This window comes from Sceloporus undulatus, chromosome 5, assembly GCF_019175285.1.
Source record: "Sceloporus undulatus isolate JIND9_A2432 ecotype Alabama chromosome 5, SceUnd_v1.1, whole genome shotgun sequence".
Classification (NCBI taxonomy): Eukaryota; Metazoa; Chordata; class Lepidosauria; order Squamata; family Phrynosomatidae; genus Sceloporus; species Sceloporus undulatus.
Genome location: NC_056526.1, coordinates 46,940,058 through 46,960,064, shown reverse-complemented (window position 1 = coordinate 46,960,064; position 20,007 = coordinate 46,940,058). Strand labels below are relative to the sequence as shown.

Here is a 20,007-nt window from a genome sequence, read left to right as displayed (position 1 = left end):
TGTTGTTGGCAAAAGAGCACTAATTAGGGATGAAAATAATGCATATATGCTTTTAAATAAACTGTTCTTGAGTTTTGAGAAATAATCATGAAATGAATCCTAGGCTGACAAGAATATTTACATGCATATGGTTGCTTGTTGCAGAAAACATTTTCTCTGCAGAAAATAACCTTTCTATGCAGAAATATTTCTGTTTGGTCAAGTGCTTATCTAGAGACTTTGCATATTTAACTGGTCTAATGGGACCAATCCGGGATTCTGCTTGTATACTACTGATTCTACTGACTGGCACTCTCTCTATCTGAGCTGATGGAGCTGGTCTCAGATATGGTGTTGAGGACCCCTTGGTTGTTATTATTGGCAGATATCAACAGTAATGCAATGCAGCTTTGTTTGGGACAACTCAGGATTTTGTGGCCATCAAGACATGTATTGGGTTGTTCTAGATGTCAGCATCTGCTGGCAGGAGGATGATCCTTCATTATAGCAGGTTTCAAGTGAGGTATCCAGAGCATTGTTCTGTCTGTTTTGCTGCATCAGTATTAATTGATGAGGTACAAGGGCTTACTCCTACTTGGATGGTTGGTATAAAACAGTTTTGCTCAATCTCAGGGGCAAATCAGTATACTGATGGCATATCGCTGTACTTCTCGTTACACTTCATCATGTGAAGTGCTGGATGTGCTCCATTGCCCATGAGAAAAGACTGGACAAGGACCAATAAACAATTCAGACAAGACTGAAGTGCTGTTGTTTCTTCTGTCCAGATGTGTTGTGTTGTATGGATTGTGGAGTGTATGGATTCTGGTATTAAAAAATAGATGGAGATATGAAACAGATTTTTTTTTTAGATTTACAATATAATTTTCATACAACTGCTACAGGATTACCAAGTGTGCTCCTGGGGAAAAATGGAAAAAGCCTTCTCTTGCTGTAGTGACAGAATTATGCAGAATTTACAGTGCACTGAACAGAGCATATTCTTTCCTGCATGTAGCCATGGGAGGCAGATGTTAGAAATGCTCCTTGGGAGTCTTTCACAATTTCTGAAAACCAGGCTCTTGTTTCCTTCTATTATGTTTCAATATAAAAACATAAATAAATATGGGGATGATAATGATGGCGATGACTTACTACTACTACTACTACTGTCACGATGAAGAGAAAGATTTAGCTTATGATTTGCCTTCCCATAGAACATATTTGTGATGGAAGCATTCAGGACTCCCTAGCACATTTGTGGACTACAATAAATTTGGCTATAGAGAAGAGATTACAGAAAGCATTTTCTACTCTAGCTGCATTTACCTGACTTCCAAGACCATCCTCTAATAAGAATCCCCCATAAAAACACTCATACCACCCCCATGACAACTATATTCCAAATGTATGTATCCCTGAGCAAAACTATCCTATAGGGAGGTTTATATCTCTTCCCACATCTTATGTTCAGCATGGAAGGGATTAATACTCAGTCTCTATCATTAGGAGCATAGAACAGCAGTCTGACCTAAAGCAAATTGTAAAGCACTCCAAATATGTGGAGACATATGCCAAACTCTCCAGATGTGCCCTTAAAGAGTGAACCAGCTTAGTGCCAGATATTATCATTTTCTGATTCTGAGAACATTAAACAAAATAAAGAACACAAACCTGCTTATTGTACACAAGTGGAAATTCAACTTAATTCTACACTCTGTAATTTTAGTGTGTTTGCCTTTAGAAAAGGCATTGAGTTTACAAATCCCCCAGTCCCTTAGCCAACTTGAATAAACTCTATTCCATATAGGTATATAAAATTAAAGTCAAGCAAAAAACTGGGGATATTTTGCACCTGCAATCCTCCCCGAATTTTTTGAAAAAAATCTTTCCTAAGCATGAAGCTCCCTTTAATCTTAAAAGGTGCCTCTAGAAGGTTTACATCTTCTAGTCTTTAAACACACCAAACAAAACCTACTGCAAACCTGACAGATGCTTTCAATGAGAAAGAAATGTTACCTGCAGCAGTCTAGGCTATTTCCTGCCTGAAATGGGATGGCTGCTTTAATGTTTTGTTGACAGAGATGTGAGAGAAAGAGGGAATGTGAATCAGCAGGGCTCAGCTGGAGTTTACCTACTTAAAAATCCCCATCTTACAGATGTGTTAGCACCTTTTGAACTTTGATGAACTTTTTTTCAGCTATAACTGCTCCCAGAAACAATTGCTTTGTGCAAACGTGCTCCACTGGGCTTTCTAGATGATTCATCTTGCCACAAACCTTGATATTCAATACAGGTGAAGCAACAAACATAATACAGCTTTCAGGTTTCTCTCATCAAGGGCTGGAAAAAACTTCAATAGAATTTTTGTAGCATCAAGGGCAGCGTCAGACAGTTCCTGAGCTTTTTTTCCCTGTTTTATCTCTCTGAAAGAACAGGGATTTCTTTTGGGATTTGGGAAACAACCTTAGCCAGAGCTACCTTTCTGCAAGTTTAGGCAGAGAAGCATGAAAAGATGACTCAGTTCTTTCTCCTCTCCAGGTGATCATTCTCATTCTCTGAGTTTCATGGTAGTTTGTCAAGTTTTATTTGTTTTCTCTTGTGGGTAAATTCTAAAAAATCTCAGTGCTTACTGAGATTTATCCAAGGTTATGCCTGGAAACTGGATAAAGATAATTGCCATGTTGTGCTGAAAGGAAGCTTCATTACACATTACACACAAACAAGCAATAAAACGTTAGTAATTACCTCTTCTGGGCAAAGCAGCCTTGTAAAATACAATAAAATCCAAAATCCACAAAAGAGTGATACCATTATTGCCCAGTCAAAATGCAGAAACTATATCATGCAGAGTTTCAAAGTTTCACTGGCTTTTTCATCAGGCAAAGATTTTAAAAATCATACACGAGAACAAGAGTGACAATGTTAGACTCACAGACCTACAGTCTCAGATGTTATCTCTTTTGTCAGTTAAGATAGTCTAGAGCAGCAATGTCCAAACTCTGGCCCTCCAGGTGTTTTGGGACTTCAGCTCCCAGAAGCCTCAGCCACCTTGACCAATGATCTGGGATGTTGGGAACTGAAGTCCAAAACCCTTGGAGGGCCAGAGTTTGGACATCACTGGTCTAGAGGGTATAAATGCAGGCACAACCCAGTCCCCTTATTGACCATGTAGGGACAGGGACAAATGGCAATAAAAGACATGTATGCCTAATGCTATGATGAGACATCCTATGATGATTCATCACAAGTGAGACACAGGCAGAATCAGAGCACTAACAGAAAGGGAAGAAGAAATAAAGGGATATCACATTTGCAAGAATAGCCAAGGGCATAAGAAAGATGGCAAGACAAATAGAAGACTTGCTTAGAAAGGCAAATGCTATCCGAAGCAGCATCACACATAAAATAAGGACATGGAATATGAGAAGCATTAGCCATGGGAAGCTAGACTTAGGGACAAAACAGATGGCCCAGTAAAGCCACCTTCTGGGCAGAGTGGGGATGTGGAGTTTAAACACTGCACACCCCCAAGACATCTTGAAGCCACCCAGCTGTTCAGATGTGGGCAGCTTTGGGGCACTCTGGTGATGCAGTGTTTATATGCCACATGCCACTGGAGTGGCTTGCAGACAGCTTCAAGCCACTACAGGGCAAGAAAACTTGGCTTTTTGCTGGCCCAAAAAGGAATGGATTTTTGCCGCTCCTTTTCAGCTAGCTTTGAGGCAGATTGGGGCTACAACGTGTGCTTGATGCGTCCTCAATCCAGCTTCAGCAGGGGTGGCTTGAAGCTACCCCCTGGGGTGATGTTTCACTCCATAGTACAAATAGAAATGGAATGCAGGAACATAGCAATACTGGGTGTGAGTTAAAATGAACAGGAATGGGCCACTTTTGAGTCAAACTGCACAGTGTTCTACTCAGGAAATGAAAAGAAGAAACAGGATGGCTTCTGTGCTAACAAAAGATGTGACAAAAGCAGTCAGAGGATACAATGCAAAATCAGACCAAATCATCTCAATAAGGCTCCATGATAAACCAATGAATATCACCATAATTCAAGTTTATGCACCAACCACAGATGCAGAACAAGAAGAAATTGAATGATTCTATGAAGGAGTACAGGAAAAAACTGACAGCACACCAACACAGGATGTCAAACTGATCACAGGTGATTTGAATGCAAAATTAGAAAGCAAAGAAGAATAAAAAACAGTAGGCAGGTTCAGATTAGGCAAAAGAAATGAAGCAGGTGAGCTGCTGATAGATTTTTGTGAAGTCTATTCATTGTCAACATATTTTTCATACAAACAGAAAGAAGGCTATACACATGGACATCACCAGATGGCTAATGCAAAAATCTACCCAAATTTACCCTAGACAATGAGGAAATAGAAATAGTAAAAGAATTCTTATACCTGGGATCAAACATTGATAGGAACAGGGAAGACAGCCAGGAAATCAGAAGATTAAGAATGGGGAGGCAGTTATGAAAGAACTAGAAAAAATTCTAAAATGCAAAGATCTATAACTGAGTACAAAATTTAGAATCATCCAAACCATCATATTCCCTACCATGTATGGATGTGACAGCTGGACAGTTAAGAAAGAAGATAGGAATAAAATCCATTTGTTTGAGATTTGGTGCTGGAGAAGAGTGTTGAGGATCCCATGGACAGGCAAAAGGACAAACAAATGGGTCCTAGAGCAGATCAAACCAGAGATCTCACTGGAAGCCAAGATGACAAAACTGAGGCTGTCGTATTTCAAACACATCATGAAAAATTTGGACTCATTGAGAAAAAACCGTAGATCCAGATGGATTTCTGATGACTCTCGGGGAGTTTCCTACTGCCTTGGCAGGTGGTCCTGTCGAAGCCCTGGTTGACCTCTGGACTGAAGAAATGTCCAGGGCAGTTGACAAGATTGTTTCTAAGCATCCCATCCACCCAGATGCATAAGCTTCCTGGGGTAGACCATTTTAATGGGTCCCTCACCCCTGTAGAGGTTCTGAGTTCCAGCAAGTCTAAACCTAACCAGAAAGTGATCTGTCCATAACAACGGAAGAGTAGAAAGCTCTTCCATTCCCAGATCATCCTTCTCCGCCTCTGTACAGAACACAAGGTCTAGAGTATGCCCAGCAGCATGGGTGGGGCCAGATACCAGTTGGAACAATACCATGGTTGTCATAGTGGCCATCGTGTCAACTTGAAACATACTCCCTCCGAGAGTGGTGGAGTCTCCTTCCTTGGAGGTCTTTAATCAGAGGCTGGATGACCATGTTGGTTATGCTTTGAGAGTTCCTGCATGGCAGAGGGTTGGACTGGATGGCCCTTGTGGTCTCTTCCAACTCTATGATTCTATGAACTCCTTAGCCACTCCCAACAAGGTAGCCTCAGCATGGATGTTGGAGTCCTCAGCAATATAAGCTGCAGAGACTCCAACACCACCCCCGAGGCCACTCCAGCTAGCTCAGGAAGGGAGACTTTTGTGTAGCGGGGTGGACAGTACACCAACAGAATGCCTAATCTGTCCCGGCTTCCCATCTTTAATAAACACACTCAAACCCTGTAAACAGAGGGAAAGGCTGCCTCGTCAGGAGGCTATTATCGGATAGACCACTGCAACTCCACCTCCCCATCCCCCAGGTCTCCCCTGCTGCTGCACAGAGAAACCTGGTGGGCAAAGCTGAGAGAGATGAATTCCCCCAGCCACATTTAACCAAGTCTCCATAATACATACCAGATCAGCTTTTTTATCCAGGATCATGTCCTGGATGGCAGCCATTTTGCCATTCACTGACCTGGCATTCAGCAGCATCATTTTTAACCCAGGGAGATTGCTGCCATGACTATCCAGATTATTTAGGATGGGAGACAGTTTGGGGGTAACTAATACCCTATTATATTCTCCAGCCACAGGACGGTATAACTGTCTCCCATTTCCATATCTCCCTATACCCTGTATAACTTCAATGGCTGCTCCCTGACTACCATTAGCTCCCTCCCTTGGTTGGTGGTGCATCTCTCCTCCACACAGAATATTAGTTTATTACAATGTGAGCAGATAAAGTTCTTTCCTGCCAACAGTAATAGGAGAGGTCTTTGCCCATTTGGAAGTACTGCTCGCCACAGTATCCCACCATGCCAGAAAGCTAGCTGGGTACAGTTGGAGAACCTGCAGCAGACTGATAGCTGGGCTTCCGTTCTGCAGAGGCACTCACTCTTGAGCTGGTGAAAGAGTCACAGAGGAAGAAGAGGTAGCAGATAGAACAGGCTTCCTCTCATTACCTCCCAGGTGGTTGTTTGGTCGTCTTCTCTCTCTGCAGTTGTTGATTAACAAGCTATTCTTGATTATCTGAATTTTAGATATTGTTTCCATACACTTTTTGAAGCCTTTCTAGAAAAGGCTAGGTGTCTCTAGGCCAGGGACAGGGCAGGTATGGACTGCAAGCCATATTGCTGTCAACTCATTTTTTCACCTTTAAATCAGCAAGGAAGCTAAAAAAATAAGCAAAAAACAAACAAACAAACAAAAAACCCTGCTGCCAACATTTGCTGACCTCAAATCAGTGGTGTGGTTTGCTGCCCAAATATGGTGGCAAACTGCTATAGGGCCAAAATTGCAGTGGTATATATCACCCTCAAAACCTCATGACAGAAATAAAATAGGTCCGAGACAGAAGGGCCCAGAGTGGGTTGCTGGCGCTGATACCAGGTTCCAGAGCACACAATAACCGCATGTTATGGAACCCTAGTCAGTATGGGCGGCAGCATCATGGCAGTGTCCTGTCCACATGGGTGCTGCCATGATGATGCTGACGCTACACAGCTTCTGCACGTCATAAGGGCTGCATAGAGCGTATTGTTCCCGCAGCAACTGCAGGAATGATCCAGAGGAGAAAGGGCCACTCCTTTTCTCCTCATGGCTGTCGGGGTGTCCGGGGGCATGAAGCTGCAAGGACACCCCTTTTTCGAGCCAAAGAGGAGCAGCATTTTGCCGCTTCTCTTTAGCCTGGAAAAATGCCGGATTAGGGCCACAGGTTTACCATTCGGTTACTGTGGCCCCAATCCAACGCTTTCAGGCTGGTTTGTGCAGCCCCAGAGATCCAATCTAATATATTTTCATTGGGCCTTTGCTGTCCTTCTTCATATCCCCTTCCTTTCCCATACCTCAGCACAGCAATTGTTCAGGCTGATTGGAACTATCTACAAAACAAAGAATTTCATTTATATACTGCTGCATACTGAACAGTATCTAAGCGGTTTACAACTGTAAGCTAATTGCCCCCAACAATCTGTGTACTCATTTTAGCAACCTCGGAAGGATGCAAGCCTGAGTCAAGCTTGAGCCCCTTTGCTGGTATTGAACTCGCAACTTTATGGTTTTGAGTGGATGCAGTACAGGCATTTAACCACCGCACCACCAGGGCTCTACATCACTTCACTTAAAAGTAGGAACACATAAGAATCATGGTTAGTGTTTCATTTGATAGCCATGTGTGGATTTATACCATATTCTTATTTTCCACCTTTCTCTAAGGGTTTTCTTGCAGACAATGGTGTGGTACAGAGCACCAAAGAGAGGTGCCTCCCCAGCGCCTTTCTTTGCTCCACAGGAGCGCTGCAGCAAACAAATTGCTCCTTTTTATGGCACTGCTGTGACGTAGCAAAGTGCCAGACGGCGCGATGACGTCACAGCTGCGCCGCCCCATTTGGAAGTGGCGCAGCTGCGACGTCGTTATGCGCTCCTATCACATGCTAGAGTTACAGGGCGTGTGCACACCCCACCCTCAAGCAACCCTAGCACGTCATGGGCGCACCCATCTGTACCAGGCCTAAGAGCTTTATTTCATGACAAAAGAAAGTTGACACACAGGGAAGTCAGAAGCGCCATTCTCCATGCCTTTCTGCATGCCATCAAAGCATTTCTGTTCTCTTCCCAAAAGAAATGGTCTTAAAAACATATCTTTTGTAATGGTGGAAAGATTCATTTGGCAAAAGGCATCTTTTTATGACCTATCTCCCTCTGGACTGGAAGTGCTACAACGGCATGTGGAGAGGCAAGGAGAAAGCCACTGCTGTCATGTTATAGGGCTCTAAGTCCTGTACATGAAAGATCCCTGTCTCATAGGTTTCGCCTTGTTGAAGTTTTCCAACACTTGAGAAACACCTTTTATGTTTGTTCAAATATTTGTAAATATTCTTTCTTTCTTTTTATTCTAATATAAACATCACTGCACATGAGGCAGGAATGGGGTAACTCTACAGGTCCAGAATTATACCAATTCATTGGAGAGGCTGGGACTGTGCCTCACATGTTCAATATTAGAACACAGATAGGTAGACAGTATGTTAAAAAAAAGCAAAATATATTTAATAAAATAAAAATATATATGTTCAAATTTTATCAATGATTTTCAGTAAATTTCTTACAGACACTTTTTCTTTGCTTTATTTTATGACTGCCATCCATTACTTCCCTGAAAACATATTAAAAAGTGTCTATCAAGATTCATATTGGTTATTCTCAGTGATGGACAGAAAATAACAGCTTCTCTTGGTTCTCTAAGCATTCTTTCAGTTTATCTTCAGTTAAAGTTAAGCGCTGCTCCAAGATTGAGACAGTCTGTTACAAAAGGAAAACAAGTGTTTATTAGTGACACTGAAATATGCAATTATTTAATTGCAGATAACTGCAGAAAGCAAAAGGTTTTGGTTCTAATATTCCAACCCTTAGAAAAGTCTCACTAACCAACAGAAGTGTTATGAAGACATTACTTTTGGAAAGAATCTCTCTTTATATGCCATCAATCTGGATATTTATGCCTGTGCTTTTGATGTGTAAGTATTACATATAATAGTTTCAGCATCAAAATACAGTGCTAAAGAAGAGCATTCAAGTCTAGTCCTAAATAATTGCTCTGGCAGAGAATTCCCATATGGCACCACTGGAACGTGTATTTATATATTAGTTGTTATGAAAAATAAAAATAAATCCTCTAAGTAACTACCTTACTTAGGACAGATAGCTGTGGAAATGAAAGTGTTGAGAAATCCCCTTTCATAAGCTGGGATCCAAAGAACCATGTGAGATGTACTGCACACATGCCAGGATTTTTCAGCTCCCCCAACTTCCTCCTGAACAGCTGCAGTCCCTGAACAGGTGTAGGAGAAACATGTGTTGTGGCATGGAGGCTGCAGCTGAGGAGGGAGTCTCTCCTGCCTAGGCACACTTGGACGTGCTTTCTGCTGATGCACAGGGAGCTCTTAAGACCCCAGCATGTGTATATAGTGAGCTGAAAGAACTATATGATATGGATGAATATCATATATTTCTGAAATTGTTTTGGAGCTCAGCACTTCAATGGTATCACTTCTGAAATATATTCTCAGCTATAATGTGGAGTATCTTAAACATGATTTCAGAAGAAAAAAATTACTAAGAAGTTGCAAGTAGATCTTTCTGAATATAACTACACTGAATAAGGCATGTTCTGGGGTTCCACAGACACAATCAGAAACGGAGCAATGCTCTAGTACAGTACTACCTTAGTAATGAAAATAATTTTTCCCCTAAAAATAAACTGTATCAGATTTCATTAAATATTCTTATAGCAGCTTTCTTCAGAATCTCAAAAATATATCTTTAAAGATGTTTGGCATGTTGATTTTGACTGGTTAAAACCCTACTTTATGAACATTATCTTGGTAATTGTTACATCTTTATTATCTGTTTATTACAGCTGAAGAGTTGAGCAGAGACAGAAGTCTGCATCTGGCTAGTGTGTGAACCTATGAACAGATACCATGTAAATTGCCCTGTGAACATTTTTTGAAGGGTAGGGTATAAATCCTTTAACAGTATGTAAATAAGTAAATAAAGCCTAAAGTGGGGATTTCCAGTCTGGGATAGAAGCCCAGTGTTTGGACACACTCTTCCCACACAGGGAGGCCTTTCTTTTAAACCCACCCCCACCCCACCCTCTGGTTTGTTTGTTAGAATTTCATCCAGAAAAATGAAAGCTGTTTAATAAAGGGAAACATGGTAATCCAGAAGATGTGATGGTGTTGGGAACTTACAAGTGTTAAAACATCAAGTTGTTCAACAATGTGTTCCAAGGCGTTAGTCAGAACTGGCGAAATGCCTATGGCTTCCTCCATAGTGCCTGGCTCCTCCATAGTGTGCAATATTTGTTTTTCACCCTCCAAATTCCTTTTTGATACTGTTGGAGAGGATAGAGCACAAGGCTGCTGCTGAACCTTTGTCTTCATTTAAAGAGAAAGCAGAGAATATACATGATAAGCTTTAAACATGTCAGATTTGATAGCTAGGAATATCACGTTCTCCCTTGTTAAGAAAAAAAGCATAAAATCAACAATTATTGCATTGGCACTTCTACACCCAGTTTTACAAAAATTTAGATGACTGATCCAAATCCTATACTTTCTTCCTCTTACATGTATTAAGATTTTATGGCCTAAATAAGATTAGTGTTCCTAGTGGTAACTGATCCAAAGACTACATGACTGAGCAAGTACATATGAGCTTGGATCTATACAGCTAGTTTGAGTGTATCAGATTTCTAAGACAACAAATTTAGATTCATCTTAAGTTGCTCTTTGGATTTTGCTATGATTTGACATGTTATAGCCCCTACCTGAGGGGCAGGCAATCTGAATGCTCTCCAGATGTTGTTGCATTTAAGTTGCTATCAGACCCAACTAGCATGGTTAATGGCCAGGCATTGGGGGTGGGGTGGGAGGAACTGTAATCCAAACTCTGGAGAGTCACAAGTTGCTTACATTTGCCTTGTAAGATCATTGTCACATGGAAGCCATTTTGGTAGGCAGCACACAAATGGGGCATTTAAAGTGGTTCCAAATCAATATAATAAGCAAGCTGAGGCTTAAGATGGGATAGGCTTACACCTTCTGATTCGAAATGAACAGTTTTGGGATGTTCTGTAACAAGGTGGAAATGGCATGCAGGTTATAGAACGAGTTACTGAACAATATGAAAAACATAAAATGCATTCTCCCTGGTGATGCTGCACTAGAAAGAAGGCCCCCAAATAAACAAAAAAGAAGACAAAAATATCTGGAGTTCAAAGTACCATGTTGTATACTATGGAATTTCCAGGAAACAAAAATATTTGCTTGCCATTAACATAGGCTAAGTTCTTCAGATATACTGAGCTGCATTTACTTAAACACATATAAAGTTAAGCACAAAAATCATACACGCCATAAATGTATGGATAAGAATGATGACATATCCCAGAATCTGTTTCATAGGAATAGGGATGTCATATGTAGTTTGCAACTAATTACTGTAGTTAAAACAGGAAGGCCTAGTTAAAGTGAATAGGTGTCACTCTTTCTGAATGTGTTGAAAGGTTTGCTATGTTGTTGTAGGGCCTTATTTGGACACTCTTCCATGTAGACCAGCTATATACTTAAAATAAAATGCTGTTACATTTAAGAATAAAGCACTCCCTTTTCTAGACCCAATCATTTTAATTTTGCCTGAAAATACACTAGTTCTGGAGAAAGTTCATGCTATATGATACAACTCAAAAACCATCTCCCTTTAATCTTTGGCCGGCCTTCTCACACATAAAACATATTTGACAGCTTCCTGTGAAATGCCAGAATGATCTCATGACAAATAAGGATTTGAAGATAGGCCTTCTAAATGAATCATGACGTTGGTGAGGCAAGCACTTCAAAAATAGGGCAGCAGGCTCCCACTTTGACTACAGATGTAGAACTTTCTTGTGCCACTTTGTAGTACACAAAGTTGTAGAAAAGAAACACAATGCTACTTTCATTAAGCATATTTGTTAAGAAGAAGAGTTGCCATCCTACATATGTTTACTTTGGATTAAGTCCAACTGAACTCAGTGATGCTTACTTCTCGGTAGACTTGTACAGGACTACACTAAGATATTGTTGTTTGTAGAACAGGGTAACAAAAATTGTATTTAGGTTTGCTAGTTTAATGCACTTTGAATTCATGCAAGTAAAAGGAATACAATGCCAATCAACAGCCGTTTGATGTTACTCTTTCTAAAGAGTTAAGGGCTCTCATAATCATTTATCATACTGACATACCACTAAAAATGAGAAGGCATGTCCTTTCCTTCAAGGGGCATGTAAAACCTGAATGTCTGCTGTTGTTGTGTGCCTGCAAATAATTTCCGATTTATGACAACCCTCAGGGGAATGTACCACATGGTTTTCTTGACATAATTTGTTTGAGGTGTGTGTGTTGCCTTTGCCCCCCCCCCCACCTGAGGTTAAGACCCAGTGGGTTTCCATGGCCAAGTGAGGATTAAATCCCTGGTTTCCAGAGCCATAGCCTAATGCTCAAACCACTACATGCTGTCTCTCTAACTTGAATGTACCAGTTAAGAAGAACATAGGTTGTAAAAAAGAACAGTTATGATACACATGCTATTACTGTAACTTGTATGGCAGCAACACTTAGTGCAGTGCACCCTAATAAGCTTGTAGAGACTAGTACTGACATTAAATTTTTAACAATGTTATCCTAGAATGGGCCATAATACCGAATAGTTCTGTTTCTAAACGACAAGTCCAAGTTTTCAGTGAAGAACTACTATTCACACAATTGACAATTACAATCATAAAATGAGTTGAATCGAGAGAATCAGCAATGCCAGAATCACAAAATGCTCCTGACCATTGCAGTCTGTAAACAAAACAGAAGAATAAAATATTATTTTCACTTTAGGTATCTTGCTATGTTAAGAGAGTCATCATGGCTTAGTCGTTTGGAGGAGCCCTGGTGGCACAGTGGTTAAATGCCTATACTGCAGACACTCACTCAAAACCATAAGGTTGCAAGTTCAATACCAGCAAAAGGGCTCAATGCTTGACTCAGGCTTGAATCCTTCTGCAGTCGCTAAAATGAATACCCAGATTGTTGGGGGCAATTAGCTTATAGTTTTAAACCGCTTAGACACTGCTAGCTTGGTATGAAGCGGTATATAAATGAAGCTGTTTGTTTTGTTTGTTTGTTTGAGTGCTGGAGATGGAGGTCTGATCAGGCATGGAAACAATCTGGGTGGGCTAGGGCAAATCATATTCTCTCAACCTAAAAGGAAAGCAATGGCAAACCTCCTCTAAAGAATTATTGCCAAGAAAATTCTAGGATAGTCAGCAGAAGTTGGTAATTGACCTGAAGGCATGTAAAACAACAACAAATCATACTATGTTCCATTTTAACCACCTAAACCTGAACAGGCTTAAGATTTCCTTTGCTAGCACTATACCATATGAATTGTGTTGTACAGAAAACCACAATTTGCAGAACATTACACCTGCAATGCCTGGGAAATGTTTGCACTGCTTTCGAAGGGGTGGGAGAGGACCAGGGTCTGTAGCATGCATTGATTTCAACACAACTGAATAATCTATGGAGTATTTAAAGCTGGTACATATGTATCCACTCTAATTCTTAAATGAGAGGAGCAAAATAAACAGTCCCTGGTAGTTTCTCAGGGAAACACTGTGCGACTATGGAAGTCTGCATTGACAAATTAAGCCCTAGGAATAGATTGTGAATCTGTGGCCATACAGAACCTCCCCTTCACAACCTACAAGCAACACGCCTAAAAGGATTACTCTTTCCCTCAATCATGAAATTGACATTTTCATCACTCATTTTATTATTTTGACTAATTTTACCTAAAGCTGTCCAAGCTTTTAGAGGGCACTAGGTCATTTCAGAACAAGGCAGGTGTGTGTGTGTATGTGTGTGAAATCTCCCAGTGACTTGGTTTTATTATAACATGTGCAGGATTTGAGGGGGGGGGGAGAGAATAAACGCACTTCCTCAGTTACTGCTTTTGCAGCTGTGCTTAGCTATGCCAGCTTTATTTATTTGCTAAGCATGACAGCTGTGTTAAATTTAGCACAACAGTGGCATTACACTGCATAAGCCGCTGAGCCATGCACAAAGTGGTCCTGTGGTCTTTAAAACAGATAAACTGGGTTGAGGGCAAAATATGGGCATTTGTTTGGGAAGCCCCACAAGTGTGGTATTTACTACTCCAAATAGGTTTCAGGGAGGCTTTGGGCATTGTTTTTCAACCTCAAACAACAACATCTAGCCCCTTAAGAGGCACACAGGGGACTGCTGGTGCTTAGATGGAGGCTAGAGCTGGCCATTCTCTGCATGTCTTCTATGTTAGGATAGGCTCTGTGTGAGGCATTAGAACAATTCTGTGAAAGCTCATATAGAAACAGTAAAGAATTGTGTGTTCCTTAAGGCGACATGGATATATTGGTTGAAGCTCAAGTATACTTATTTTACACTTAAGCATTCAAATTGAATATGGTTCATTTTTCACCTATCAGCAAAATAAATCTGGTACTCCACCAGAGACTAAAGTCATCAAAAGCTCTGGGCTCCCCAAGGTGAGAAATTCCCAGCTAGGAAGTCAACTCAAAATAGAAACCTTTCAGGAAGAAGCATATACAAGTACCTTCAAAAACTACCAATATTCTTGGGCAGACCCAAGGTGCCAAAAATAACAATAAGAATTCTACAGAGAGAGGTAACGAAATGTAATAAAGGCTGGTCTTCCGTGTCCCTGTAAACAGCTGCAGCAGGAAGCTCTTAAAACGAGAAGGACAAATAACTTCAAAACTCCAAAACATTCACACTATTTACAATCAAAATAAAAATGAGCCAGATTTAATTTGCAGCTAGTTTTTTCAGACCATATGTGTACATAGCCCGAGGAAGAGCTCACAGCAAAGCCTCTTAATGATGATGCAGTGTTTTCTAGCTTCTAACTGGACTGCAGCTCCAGCAAAAGCCAATTTTTCCCAATCTAACTTTACAGCCTCATCCCACCTCCCTCTCCAACCCACTAGCTTCTTGTCTTCCTTGCCTTTGAAGCATGGGGGGGGAATACAGCTACTTTTCCTAATCCCCACTCCTTCATGTCCAGAACATCATTCACACATATGAATTTGTTGTCTGGATTTTCAGTTTGCAGCAGTGGTGAACTAAGAAGTTTTGAAGTCACTCCAAGCTCTGGGAATCACCTGTGACTGCTTGAACTTCTTCCTTGCTCAGATTTTTAAAAAATCACTTAAATGTAAATTCTACACAAATTGCAAACCAAATGAAAGATTTTTATACATGTTTTTGAATAAAATAATAATCCCAAAAAAGTGGGCACCTAGTATAAACTCTCTTCGTATCAAGCTATATTCTAAGATATAGAATTAGTGTTACTCTATAGAATCAGTATGTAGAGACATCTTGTAACACCTTTATGATTAACTGAAAGAAAGAATTTGATAGCATGAGCTTTCGCAGACTTCAGTCTACTTCTACAAAAGCTCATGTTGCCAACTTCTTTCTTTCAGTTAGTCTCAAAGATGCTACAAGATCTCTCTATAAGCCATATTCCAACAGTCATGCTTTTAAAATGCAATAAGCACCATCCAAAGGACCTCCCAACTGTTTCTACATGCCAAAATGGACTATGGGCTCACATAGCAGGGTTCTGCAGAGTTACCCATCCTGAACCAGCCATTTTATCAAAGGATGCACCTTATGAATTGGCTACTATTTGTTGGAACACAGAAATCAGAGCCATGTGCTAAACCACCTGCGAACAGTAAGATCAAAGAAATAGTCCCATAACATATTAATTAGAAACCTATCCAAACTTTAAATGCACTTGAAAGCCTCTTAAGGATAATGTTAACTGCTACTGATAGAACAGGACAAAGGGTTCAAGAAGCAACAAATCTTTCCTCCCAGCTAATCAGACTTGTATTCACCTAATGCTTTGAATAAAGTCAAATGTATTCTCATAGGGGTTTGATGCCTGATATGTGAGAAAGTCTCCTGGAAAACTTTGTCAGCTGCATTGGTATGAACTTGTACCACTACCAGCTTTATAATAGTATGAAGTGAATCTGTAGCTATGCGTCTCCCACTCCAGCAAAAAAAATATCCTGTAACATATATATGCAGCACCTTACATATTATTCACATAGGCCTGTTACAGACTGCCAAAATAAAGCTGCTTCGGGTCTCTTTGGAGGTATGCTATTTAAATGATGCATGGGTCCTAAGAGTCCGGAGGCCACACCAAAGCCACACTCCATTCCTAAGCACCGGAGTGAAGCTTTTGGTGCAGCTTCCGGATTCTTAGGATGCAAGCATCATTTAAATAGCATACTTCCAAAGAGACCCAAAGCAGCTTTATTTTGGCAGTCTGTAACAGGCCATAGAGTAGTTTGGAATGAATATATACAACGAACACCTAAAAAGACTACATTTTTACCTTAAAATTCAGCATGAGAGGAAAATATTCAAAATGACATCAAGGAACTTGAAGAAAAATTAAAACAATATTTTTGTACCCATATTACAGATCCCAGAACCCCTCAATAGACTTCCATAGATTATGGATCCTAGGTTTAAGAAGCCTTGTTATAATAGCTAAAGGCAGGTGTCCAAAGTGTGACCTGGAGAGCCAACATGCAGTCCCAAAATCCTTCCAATTTCCCCAGACCTTAATTTTTAAAATAATTTGGGTGATTTTTCACCCCAAACTGCCCCAAATGGGTTAAAACTGCTGCAAAACTTCAAAAACAAAACAAAAACCCAAGTTGGCAAGACTTAAAAAAAAAACCCTCAAAGGGTGCTCAATAATGGCTCCTGTTAATTCTGGAGAGAGGTGACCAGTGGGGTCCCACAGGGTTCTCTCCTGGGCCCAGTGCTATTCAACATCTTTATCAATGACTTGGATGACAGAAGTGGGGGCATACTTGTCAAATTTGCAGATGACACCAAATTAGGAGGAATAGCTAACACCCCAGAGGACAGGATCAAAATCTAAAATGACCTGAATAGACTAGAAAGCTGGGCCAAAGCTAACAAAATGAACTTTAACAGGGAGAAATGTAAGCTACTGCACTAAGGGCAGAAAAATGAAATGCACAGATATAGGATGGGAGACACCTGGCTGAACAAAACTATGTGTGAAAGGGATCTGGGAGACCAAATAGACCACAAATTGAACATGAGTCAACAGTGCAAGACGGCAGCTAACAAGGCCAATGCGATTTTAGGCTGCATCAATAGAAGTATAGTGTCTAGATCAAGGGAAGTAACAGTGCCACTATATTCTGCTCTGGTCAGGCCCCACCTGGAATACTGTGTACAATTATGGGCAACACAATTCAAAAAGGATGTGGAGAAACTAGAGTGTGTCCAAAGGAGGGTGACTAAAATGGTGATGGGTCTGGAAACCATGGCCTAGTAGGAAAGATTCAGGGAGCTGGAGATGTTTAGCCTGGAGAAGAGAAGGTTAAGAGGTGATATGATAGTTTTGTTTAAATATTTGAAGGGATGTCATATTGAGGAGGGAGCAGGCTTGTTTTCTGCTGCTCCAGAGAAGAAGACCCAGAACAATGGATGCAATCTCCAGGAAAGGAGATTCCACCTAAGTATTAGGAGGAACTTCCTGACAGTAAGGGCTGTCCGACAGTGGAACACTCTTCTTCGGAGTCTAGTGGAGTCTCCTTCCTTGGAGGTCTTTAAACAGAGGCTGGATGGCCATCTGTCTGGGATGGTTTGATTGAGAGTTCCTGCATGGCAGGGGGTTGGACTGGACGACCCTTGTAGTCTCTTCCAACTCTATGACTCTATGTTTCTATTCTATGATTCTAAGAACAAACCCAAAATGAAATCATGTCATTTCTGGCCATATCATGTGCATTGATGTGGTCCAATGGGGGCTATAGGGGTGAAAATCATCCCATCTCCTGAGCAATTGCCTGGCTGGAACTCTGAACAGGAACATTTCTGTTTAGTGTTGAGGATAGATGACACCATCTTGTGGTAGGGCCCACTCGTAAGATTAGTAATAACCTTCTTTAACATTTTGAGTGTTCATATCCTGCAAAACTATTAATAACTCTTTGTATTATACTGGCCTTATTATTCCTACAGTGCAATCAGAATAAAAACAGTCTGAGATAGGCAAACCAGTAAGGCAAGAAGAAGAGCCCAACTTTTCCTAATCTAACGTATTCCCTATGTTTTGGATTACAATTCTTCAACTGAGACATCATGGTCAATGGGCAGAGCTACAGACGTTGTGTCTAAAACTAACCTGTAGTCTTAGAGGGCAACCAGGTCAAAGAATGCTGTCCTACATGTGCTTTAAAAATGTAGTGCCTCATCTTAGAAAAGCCTACTCGTCTCATGTACAAGAAAACCAGAGGGTTTTAACGGGAGGGCGCTGTTCTCTGCATGTAGGTTCACTGTATAGTCTAAAAGAAATGGTGCTCCCCTACTAATTTACTTCATTCTTTGGAGGCTATGAATTTCCCTTGCACAAAACTGCATATATATCTAGATTGTTAAAAAAGAAGGAAGGACAGACACATAGCTATCCTGCGGGCGTGCCTTACGTGGCTTGAGCATATGCGCTCAAGCCGCGGGGCGCGCACGGGGCAGAGCGTCCCATTCAATTAAATGGGCGCGTGCGCCCATTGCACCCCGCGCGCCGCCACGCCGCTGTGCACGAGCCCCATTGTTTACAATGGGGCTTGAGCATAGGCGGAATTCGCCTTACGCGGCGGGATCTGGAACGGATCCCCGCGTAAGGCGAGGATCTACTGTATATTACACTACTATCACATAGTTCTTACATTTTCCAAATACAGTCGTCCCTTCTTTCTCACGGACTTGAAATCCACATTTTTTATTATTCATGGAGGGGCGACCTCTGTTATCTTCAATGGAGTGTGCCCCTGCGGGGCGCTCGCACGTCATGCCCCATTCAAACCTATGAGGCTTGAATATATGCGAGTTTCCATTTTCATGGGGAGGGGGGTCCGGAACAGAGGCCCGACTGTATAGCTAACTATAAAATTGGACCAAGGACAATCCTCCAATTTCAGGTCACAATCCAATGCTTGTTTGTGAGCTCCTTTAACTGCAATGAGTAACAAGCCAAAATAGTGGATGGAAGACTTCAGCCTTCTCTTTCCTGATGTCAGTTGACAATGCTATAGCCCTTAAGTGCTTTTTAAAAATGTTTACACTAAAATGCTATACTTGCATTTGTGTAAAAGTAAAATTGTTTATAAATGGCTCTGTGATTTGTAATACTATTTTCCACTGTGAAGCACAACAGTTGTTATTTGAGGGAATGAAAAAAGCTCAAACCAGTAAGCATGTCCTTACCACATTCAAGTTTAGAACAGGGCAGTTACATATTTACAGAACTGCTGATCTCCAGCTTCATTAGCTGCCGTTATGCTTACAGACTGGCAAAGGCATTTAGATCAGTAGTAAATCATCTTGTAGGTCAGCAGGAAGCTCATTATGGGCAGACAGTCCAAGTGACAGAAGCACTCTCTAAGCCTGTGAGAGCAGTAATTTCCTGTGTGAAAGCCTTGCTCCTGTCTCTGCATTCCTCAGGGTGCAGCTCTCAGTGTGGCTTTTCCACATGAAGAGGAAGGAACCAGTTGTTAGTGGATGTGTGGGCTGATGGCTGTGAGGCATTTTGTAAATGTCTCAGAATCAGCTGTGAGACATTGGCAGCAAGTTAGATTCCCAGAAGTATGGGGGCACAACAGAAAGATGATGGAGGGGGGACAACTGGTGATGAAGACATGAGGTCACAGTTCACAAGAAAAATATTTCATGACATTACAATGGAGAAAACGCTGAAGTGTCTGTGTCTCAATGCAACATATTCATTGTATGTAGCCAGGTTGGCCATGCCGCAAAATACAACAAAATACAAAACTCACAAAACAGTAAAAGCCAACTAAAAAGCACAAAATACATCATGAAAACTTCTGAAGCTTTATTGGCTTTATCAGGCAAAGATATTAAAACTCTTTGCCTATGAAGCAATTAAGATAGTGTAGTTCTACCTATACAAGTTTTGGCAGGTTTTGCCTATACAGCACCTAAAGCTTTTCCAGATGTAACAGCACAGAGACTTCTTAA

At 41.0% G+C, this 20,007-nt stretch overlaps 1 protein-coding gene across 4 annotated transcripts in view; it reads right to left on the bottom strand.

Annotated features, from left to right (window-relative positions):
• Window positions 1-8,382: 8,382 nt before the first annotated feature.
• Window positions 8,383-20,007, bottom strand: part of POC1B (POC1 centriolar protein B) — a 28,986-nt gene continuing 17,361 nt past the window's right edge. For all 4 annotated transcript variants that reach the window (XM_042468873.1, XM_042468872.1, XM_042468874.1 and 1 more), the window contains exons 11-12: window positions 10,062-10,247; window positions 8,383-8,607 (exon numbers count right to left, since the gene is read on the bottom strand). In XM_042468873.1, the coding sequence (XP_042324807.1) occupies window positions 8,509-8,607; window positions 10,062-10,247 (285 nt within the window). In that variant the 3' untranslated portion in view covers window positions 8,383-8,508. The remainder of the gene's footprint in view (window positions 8,608-10,061; window positions 10,248-20,007) is intronic.